The 9,174-nt window shown below is 53.9% G+C and overlaps 1 protein-coding gene across 1 annotated transcript; it reads right to left on the bottom strand.

Moving 5' to 3' along the window:
• Positions 1-600: 600 nt before the first annotated feature.
• On the bottom strand, positions 601-5,127 carry FOXC1 (forkhead box C1). The gene has a single exon (XM_016124274.2). The coding sequence runs from the start codon at positions 4,029-4,031 to the stop codon at positions 2,367-2,369; it is 1,665 nt and encodes a 554-aa protein (XP_015979760.1). The 5' UTR covers positions 4,032-5,127; the 3' UTR covers positions 601-2,366.
• Between the last annotated feature and the right edge of the window lie 4,047 nt (positions 5,128-9,174).

Here is a 9,174-nt window from a genome sequence, read left to right on the forward strand (position 1 = left end):
TAATTAGTTGAAGAGCATGCAATCCCGGAGCGGCGTCGGGAGGCCGGCGTCAGGCCGGGCGCGACTTGGCAGGGCCGGAGACTCGAGAAACGTCCCCCCGGAAAGCCCGCGGTGGGACGCAGGTCTCTACTCACACCCCGCCCCCATCCCGTTCCAAAAAGTTGAACCCGTAAGAAAGGGAACCATCTTCGGCTGCTTGAGCTGCCTGGCCTGGTGGTCGGTCACCCGGTCTGAAAGGACGAGGCCGTTTGGTCACCTGTTGCCGCTTTCCTTCCAGGCCTAGACAACTCAGCTCCGGCCACCGGACCCTTTGTCCGCAAATCCCGGCTCCACGCTCCGCTCGCAAAAGTGGACAAACGCAGAAACTCTATGAGCTTTGCCATTGGATTCTTTCTCTTCACCTACGCAAACGAGGTAATCTGAGGAAGCTCTCGGTAGCCCCTGGACCTAGGGCTGCGAAAGACGCGCGGAGGCTCACAAGTCCTAGCCGTTCTGACCTGAGGAGACACGGGCGCCCTGAGCCGCTGCAGTCTTCCCTGGCTATTACATTACGACTCTGAGCAAAGAAGACCCGAGCAAATCAAAGGCCACGTAAAGCAATTTTGGACTGAAATTAGAGTGTATTTATTTGCAGCAATCCTTTAACAATGATCAAATTTTGACAACAAGCAACAGCAATTACTGCTAAGTGTTGCCTCTAGATAGGAGCGGCAGATAGCAGGAAACTGTATTATCTCGAAAACAAACTGAAAGGCCCAAAACGACTGTAATCAAATTGCCATCTCCCCAAAGTCTGATTGACAGGGCTGATCACCCTAAGATAATGAATTTATTACATTTCCTGGGTTATTTACAAAGGGGGAGGGCCAATCCGATTGCCCCCTAGGTTTAACTGTAAATTAGCAAGAAAAATTGGATTGAAAAGAAACCACCCGAGAATAAAATGTTCTGCTTTTCTCTCCTTTTTGTTATTGCTTTAAATCTTTTTCAAAAAATAATTGTTCTACAAACATATCTTCTATAATAGTATCCCAAAGATTAAATTTCCCTTTCCAACCCACAGTATTTTTAAAAAATTAATCCTTCTACATAACACATTGAGAATTGTAAATGTGGATGAGTTATATACATACATTTTTTAAAATGGTTTATTTTTCCTCTTGTAAAGGAGTAAAAACAATAGGAAAAAATCTTTCCAGCATTTGGATCACAGGGATAATACACATTGCAATTGTTTATGGACAACACAAGCCAAATATTTGGAGGCACATTCACATTTCTCTACGCACAGGTATCACTGTGTTAAAGACCGCTGCTGGTTCATGGGTTTCAATTTCCAAATCATGTTCTGTCATTACTGAGAAAATGTATTTGTGAATATGCCAGCTCAGATCTGTTTAGAAAAATATTTTTACTAGCCACAAAGCAAGCTGACTATATAGCACATTTTGCAGAAGATGCTGCAGGAAAACAAAAAAAAAATCTAAACAAAAAGAGACTTTTATGTGAAATTTGACAGGGAATAGTCAGAGGGTTTCTCCATTTTTCAGAGATTTAGGAAAAGAATAGATGGTTTCTAAGTGTTTTAATCTCTGAAATCTTTTTTTCTGATAATAATTAAGGCTGTATTAAAGTATCCAGACATATAGGTCTCATTCAAAATGAATGGTAATTTATTAATAAACAAACAATGAATATGTTCAACAAAAATAAAGAAAAGATAGAATAAGATTAATACAGTTTCCCTTTTTATAATGAAAAGAAGCACAATTTAAGTTTCAGTCAATTTAACGTCAGGTTTTGGAAACACTTTCTGGCGTTTGGTCCACGACATCCAACTACAAATTAAAAATAAATTACTATGTTGAAATTTACATTTTAAAACAAGTCCATGAATAAAAGAAAGCGATTTTCATATACCGGGGCTTTCCCCTCCTTTCAACATAGGATAAAATAATATCTTACAGGTGAGAGGTAAAGGAAGGAAAAGGGCAAGGGAATGGGAGAAAGGATGAAAAGGAAAGCGTGCTCTCTGAAAAGCAAGAAGAAACTTACGTGTTATCTGCAGTAACATTGTCCTTTAATAAACCATGATTTTGCTGTCTCTGTGTAAAATGGTTTACGGTTTTGTTTATTTAGATAAGGCAAAATGGAGATGGCTTTGAATTAATCTTAAGAAAATAGTTTTCTTTGTGCTGGTGAGTTGAACTTTTGGAGGGATTCTGTTTGCTGGTTTGGTGAATGTTTTTCAAGATTTTTTTAATTGGATTTTTTTTTTTTTTTGGTTTCGATTTTGCATTGATGCATCTTTTGGTTGTTCCTGCTTTGGGGTTCGATTCAGTTCGGCTCTGAGGCGGGCGGGGGTGTCAAAACTTGCTACAGTCATAGACGAAAGCCCCGGACGTGCGGTACAGAGACTGGCTGGAAGGGAAAGCCATCTGACAGCTACTATTCCCGTTCACCGGAGAGTTGTTCAAACCGATCCTCTGCGACTCGAACATCTCTCGCACTGAGTGGAAGTTCTGCTGCTGGCTCGGGTAGCCCGCTGCCGCCGCCGCCGCCGCGCTAGCCAAGTGGCCAAGATCTCCACCGGCCTGGTTCAGGTACCACGAGGTGAGGCGGCCTTGGTGGGCCCCAGGGTGGTGGCTGGACTCCTGGCCGCCGCCGGCGCCGCCGTGACTCAGGGAGGAAGAGCTGCTGCTGGTGACTGGGGGCAGAGAGTAGTCGGGTAGGGGGTCTTCCACGGCTGAGCCGCCGGCGCCCCCAGGAGCGCCCTGCAAGTGGCCGCCGCGGTCCCCGGCCGCGTACAAGCTCATGGCTTGCAGGTTGCAGTGGTAGGTCCCGGAGCCCCCTGCGCTGCTGCCCCCGCCGCCGCCGCCGCCGCCGCCGCCCCCGCCCGTGCTGCCGGCGCTGGAGCTCTGGCTGCAGGGGGAGCTGTAGAGGGAGCTCTGACCCGGCGAGTAGGCGCCGAGCGCCAGCGGGGGTGCGATGCCTGCGCGCGAGGACCCCGCTCCCGAGGCCAGAAGGCCGGAGCCCAGCTCCGCGGCTGCGCCTTGCGGCGACCCCCGCAGCGACGTCATGATGTTGTCCACGCTGAAGCCCTGGCTGTGGTGCTGCGGCGGTGGCGCAGGCTGAGGAGGGGGCGGCGGCGGCGCGGGCTCCGCGCCGTCCAGGCTCAGCGGCCGTGCGGACGGCAGGCTGCCGCGGGGGCTGCTACCGCTCGACAGGCTGCTGCTGCTGCTGTCGGGGCTTTCGATTTTGGGCACCGCGGCGGCGCTGCCGCTGCCCAGGGCGGCGGCCGGGGATAGGGGTTGGGGCGGCGAGGGGCACGTACCGTTCTCGGTTTTGATGTCCTGGATGCGCACGGGTGGCGGCTGCGGTCCGGGCGCGGCGCCGTCGGTCTGCTCAGGCGGCGCAGGCGGAGGCTGGCGGCCAGGCGGCGGCGGCGGCGGCTCCTTGAGGTGCAGCCGGTCCTTCTCCTCCTTGTCCTTCACGGCGTCCTTCTTCTTGAAGCGCCGCCGCCGCCGTAGGAAGCTGCCATTCTCGAACATGTTGTACGAGTCCGGGTCCAGCGTCCAGTAGCTGCCCTTGCCCGGTTTCTTGTCGTCGCGGGGCACCTTGACGAAGCACTCGTTGAGCGACAGGTTGTGGCGGATGCTGTTCTGCCAGCCCTGCTTATTGTCCCGGTAAAAGGGGAAGCGGTCCATGATGAACTGGTAGATGCCATTGAGGGTAATCTTCTTATCTGGGGCATTCTGGATGGCCATGGTGATGAGCGCGATGTAGCTGTAGGGCGGCTTCACCATGTCCTTGGGCTGCGGCTGCGGCGTGTAGGGCCCGTAGGCGCGGGCCATGCCGCCGGGGTACTGCTCGGCATGCGCTGGGTGCGAGTACACGCTCATGGGGGCCGGCATGGCGGTGTAGCCGCCCCCGGCCGCGGCCGCCGCCGCGCGGTAGTAGCTCTGCTCGCCACCGAGATAAGGCACCACTCCCAGGGAGTTGGGGCTGGACACGGAGTAGCGCGCCTGCATGGCCCCCGCTCGCCGCCGTCGCCGCCGCCCCGCGCCGCCCGCCGCCCCCCACCCTCGCTCAGGTCGGCCGTGACGCGCGGGCCGCCCAGTCCGAGTCCGGGCCCCGCGGAGCTGGTGCCGGGCCGCCTCCGCCTCCCAGAGCCGCCGGCCGCGCGCGGCCTCTCCCTGTGCTCGCTCGGGCTCCTGGGGCGCCTCCGGGCACTTCGGGGCCCGCGCCAGCCGCGAAGGAGGGTCGGTGCTAGGGGAGAGGGCCGGACCACGACGCGGCAGACGAACAGCCTTGGAGTAACTTGCAGAGCCACTTCCAGGCGAGAACAGGGGTGGGGGGAAAAAGCCAAAACTGAAAAACAAGGCGCTCGTCTCGCCACACTGCCTGCGTCTTCCAGGAGACTCTGCCCCGAGCCGCCGGCGAAGGCGGCCAAATCACCAGGGCGGGGGGCCTCGCCGGCCGCCTTCCCGGGCCCCGCGTCACCTTTTTTTCAGTCTCTCGCGCGCCGGCCGCTTAAGGAAGCATTGGAAAACTTCTGAACTTTTAAGCATCCGTCACCCAGGCGAGGACTTTTTTACGCAGTTACATTTTTTCCGGGCAGCGGAGCCCCGCCCCATCGCTGCGGTAGCAGCCAATGGGAGGGGAGAACCGCCTCTGAATGAGCCAGAGGCCGAGCCCCGCGGGCCCGCGCCCAGCCGCGGGAGGACCGCGGGGCTGACCACACGCGCGCCGGCAGGCTGGGTCTCGCGCTCGCGCCCGGCCTGCGCTTGTAGTCGGTTCGTCTTCCAGCGCCCACCCGCCCGGGGCCGGGTCCTGTCTCCCACCCCGGGCCCTCCGCACGGACGTCCATTGTTCTCTCAGTCTTCCTGGGCCCCACGCATACCCTTCCTCCGTCCACCGCTTCCAGATGTCACGGACTCTCGACCTCAATTTGCGCTGGCTCTTTCCCATTCCTCAGCGGATTTGGCCAGCTCCAGCTCCGGAATTTCCCGGGCCCCTCCTCCTTTCCTCCTCACCTTCCCTCTCTCCCCTCTTCTTCCCTCCCCTCCCGCTCGCCCAAGTTACTGGATTCACAGCTGTTTCCAGTTTTCCCTCACCTGGAGATTCTCCTGTCCTGAGCTGGGTTACAAAGGGCATAGTTTTAAGGGCCCAGTCACAGCCGTGCTCTGTTCCTGGTGGGGAAGAAGTTGCCGCCCCTACCTCGCCGTCCCGGTGACTCCTCCCCAGTAGAAATAAGGGAGGAGGATATGGGGCTTTGCCCGGAGCTTCGGGCGGTAGTTCGCCCAGGGAGGTTGTCTCACCTTTCTGCGGGACGCCCTGCTCCTCGACGCCCCAGGAACCTTGGCGGCCCGAGGGTGCTTTGCAGCGCCAGCTGCTAGAGGCGGGAGGATTCCTACTGCTGCCCTTCCGAGAGCGTGCGGGGTCCCTCAGGTTCACCACGCACCATCCCCTCTTGTCGGGTCTAGCATGTACCAACTAAGGAGGGGGTCAGGCTGCGAGCTCAGTGACATTAGCAGGTGTGATGACAAAGAAGCAAATAAATACGTCCAAGAAACTAACGCTTCCCAGTCCAATCTCCATCTTCACAGACGTGGGGCTGCCAGCTCACTAAGATAACGGGTATCAGGGGAGAATGTTCAGAATCCCACCTGCAGGGAGGCTCAAGGATTGGGGCGTGGGATAAGCACCGAAGGCGTATCCTTGTGAACGACTGAAGTTTTAAGTTTCCGAGCGACTTGGATGGGATGGGAAGAAAAGAAATGAGAGGGAAAGAAACGAAGGAGCAGGAAAGAGATGGATTTCCCTCTGCCTGCAGCGCGACCTGTGCATTTGGGCAACTCCAGAAAAGGCCCTCTTGGAGGCTGAACACTAAATAGATTCTTTTCTAGAACCGGGGAGAACTGGTGGGTTTAGGAAACTGTGAAGAGTAGCGTGACGCATTTAACACTTCCACTCCCAAGATTTCTGACAATCTTTAACTTCAAGGACGTGTTGGGAGCCCCGTTTGGCTTCCCAGCTGGAATCTCGGCTTCCTCACTCTGCACAAAAATACTAATTGCAGCTTCAGTTGGTATATGTCTAGGGCGCTGTGCTCCCTGTCACTTGAACATTTAAAAAATATCGTGTTTCAGAATAGACATTTCATGCAGAGAAGAGGACCTGCTACTTCTAGAACTAGCCTGGGGGTGGGGGTGGGGGGAAAGGGTTGCCCGGAAGTTCTGATTCCTGAGGCTGCTGCCTCCTGGCCTGCCGTGCACTTGAGCCACTTGAAACTCCTTTTCCAGGGTGTTTGCAAGGCCGAGTCACTGACAGGTAGGAACACTTGATTTATCTGCAGGAGGCTCTGTACTTGGTTCCTAAACACTGGGGGTTGGGGAGGGGGAAGAGGAGAGGATGAAAACCTCCACACTTGAAAAATGAATTCGTGTCTAACCCCCCAGCCCCGTACCCAGACTTAATCAGCCCCTTTGGCTGAGGCTTTATGGGCTGTTCCACCTTCAGCCTGTAGGCCAGTTAAGTAAGTATTCTTCCTAAACACCTCAGCATTTGGTGATCTCGGTCTTTAAAATAAATGTGTTTCTGCTGCTCTCAGTGTGCAGAGACGAACACTGCCACAGCGACTCGTTTGTTTTCCGAATGTGGGAAATGCCAACGCCCCCGGGTTTTGCAATAGACAGTTGTGCACCGCTGTCCCTCCTCTCGTTCCCTCTTCGGCCCGGGAACGTGTAAACAGCTTGTTATGTAAATCGTAAATCGAATATCAGTGGAGTTCTGGCCTCCCCGCTTCGGGTATAAAAGTTGCCGTTGTGAAATTAGTACCTGGCATGCGAAAAAAATAGAAGTGTGCAGTTTTATAAAGATCAACTTTCTACTGGTTTAGCTCGGGACATTCGCCAGGAAAAGATATTTGCATTTGTGTTTATAAGCTTACTCGGAAGCAGACCTCCAGTAAATGGCTTGATTGTATTTCAAGTACTTAGTGTTGCGAGCGGCGAAGGTGAACATTAAGGCGCAGATATGAGGGCTAAAATTTTTATTTCCAGATTAAAGTTTTTGATGCCCCTTTTTCCTGCTCCACGGTAAGAGGAGCATCAAAATCACCCGTTTTCCCCACCACCTTTGACTCAATTGGCAGAAATGCCCCGCAGGCGACAGCGGTAATGAATGTTTGGTGGAACTATCCTTCGGCCGGTTGCTCGACCCCCATCCGCTCCTTGACCCTCCAGGCGAGGTTACAATTCCCTGGGTCCACCGAAAGATTCTTAGCTCTGAGGGGGGGTCGTGACGTCACAGGGACATTTAAGACAAGGCCTCCCCGGGTCGCGACAGTAGAAAAACACCGGGAAAGGAGAAGTAGCGAGCACTCCAGGAAAACGCCCAGATTCGGAATCTTGGTGACACTTCAGGAATGAGTGTGTGTGTGAAGGAGAGTAGAGCCCTAATGCAGGTCATCAGGAGTCAGGAGCTCGTTTTCTTTTTCCTTTTTCTTTCTTTTCGTTTTTTGTTCGTTTGTTTGTTTGTTTGTTTTTGTTTTTCCAAGTCAAATAGAAGAAGGGTTGGGACGGGGACTCCCGAATCCAGGAAATGACTGCGAAAGAGAGTTAGCCCAGATCTGGGTGCACAGACTGTCCTCCCCATCAGAGACCCTTTGGGAACTTTCCAGTCCTCCTCAGCCCTGGCCAACTGAATTGCCCCCGTGGCGTCCCCGGGCCCGCTCCCGACTCTGTTCCGGGTTAAGCTCGCCCTAGGCTCTGAGCTCAGAAGCCGGCCCGTCGGGGCAGGGGGGCGGGGGTGGCTAGGACGTCTACGAGCCGGCTGGTAGTCCGGCCCAGGACCTGCGAAACAGGAAAGGCAGGCTTAGAAAGTGAGGAAAGGGTCTTTTACTCTAGATGGTGCAGGGAATCCCGGGGCTCTACAAACCCAGAAAGGAGGCTGCACATCCGCAGCCTTCCTGTCATCTCCCCCTTCCCTGCCCGGTGACAAAGTGGAAGCTTAAGGTAAATACCCCGACGATTCAGCTTGAAAAATCCTCACTAGACTGAAATCACAAACAATTGGAGCAAGTCCGTTTTGGGGTGCATATGACCTTTTAAAATAATTGTCATAGTTCTTGTATGGCCTCATTTATGTAGACCAGAAGCCCAGGGGTAAGGGAGACTATGCTAATAACCGTTATTTGTTAACAAACAGTCAGCCTGGCGGGATTCGAATATCTGGGTGACCACAACTCCTGGGATCAACTTCCTTCTTCTCTCTTAATTGGGGGTATCTGAGTAGAAATTCTGTTAACACAGTCCCTCTAAATCAGCCCCCTCCTTCGTAGAAAAATTATTCTTACAATAAATAAAGAACATTTGTTTTTCGATTGTTTTAAAGACAACGTGATCCACATTGCTGTCTACATGATTGAACTAATTGGATAGTTGCCCTCCTAAGGGGCAGCCTTCCTAAGGACGTTTACAAGATGGGATAAGTTAGTATTATCCCCAAAGTTTGCAACACGAGCCATCCACTAATTACTTACACGGGAAAGAATGTGCCAATACCCGCCCGTGGTTACCCCCTTGGGTCGACCCACCTGTCATCCCTCTGTAGGAAAGCCCCAATTTCCCAGAGCGTATCTGGGAGCTCAGAGCCAAGCCGAGCAGCAAGAAAGGGCCACGGGGCTTGCGGGAAGTGAATCTTTAACTTTGGTGACTGGCTATGAAAGACTCAGGGCTTTCTTTGTCCAGGCAGAGGTAGATGGCGTTCCAAACTGCCACTTTTCATTAACAAGCCAAGACAAGTGTACAATTTGTAAAGGGATAGATGATCGGAAAGGTCTAGTTATATGCGTATGTGCTCCCGGGCCGCTCGGTTTTTCCCCACCCAGGTCCCCAGCCCTCTCTGGGCTGCCGCTGCAAGCTGGGGCCTGGAAAGCTAGGGGCCCTGCCGCCTCCCAGATTCGTGACTTGGACTAATTTGAGGTGCGCGCCGCACCCGGCCGGCGGTCCTCCAGCCGCAGATGCTGCCAGCGCCGCTCCGAGACTGCGGGTGCTGACCGGCGTAGGCTGTCAGAAGACAGAGGGGGCTAAGGCGCCTTTCCGGGCTGGAGCAGAAAGCGCGCGCTCCTGCACAGACGCGTCTTGGCTAACGTATGTTGGAGGCAAGTAT

The sequence above is a fragment of the Rousettus aegyptiacus genome, unplaced genomic scaffold (genome assembly GCF_014176215.1).
Source record: "Rousettus aegyptiacus isolate mRouAeg1 unplaced genomic scaffold, mRouAeg1.p scaffold_m13_p_1, whole genome shotgun sequence".
Classification (NCBI taxonomy): domain Eukaryota; kingdom Metazoa; phylum Chordata; class Mammalia; order Chiroptera; family Pteropodidae; genus Rousettus; species Rousettus aegyptiacus.

Bases quoted from the DNA above. Each gene is read 5' to 3' on its own strand.
- FOXC1 (XM_016124274.2), bottom strand. From the start codon at position 4,031: ATGCAGGCGCGCTACTCCGTGTCCAGCCCCAACTCCCTGGGAGTGGTG.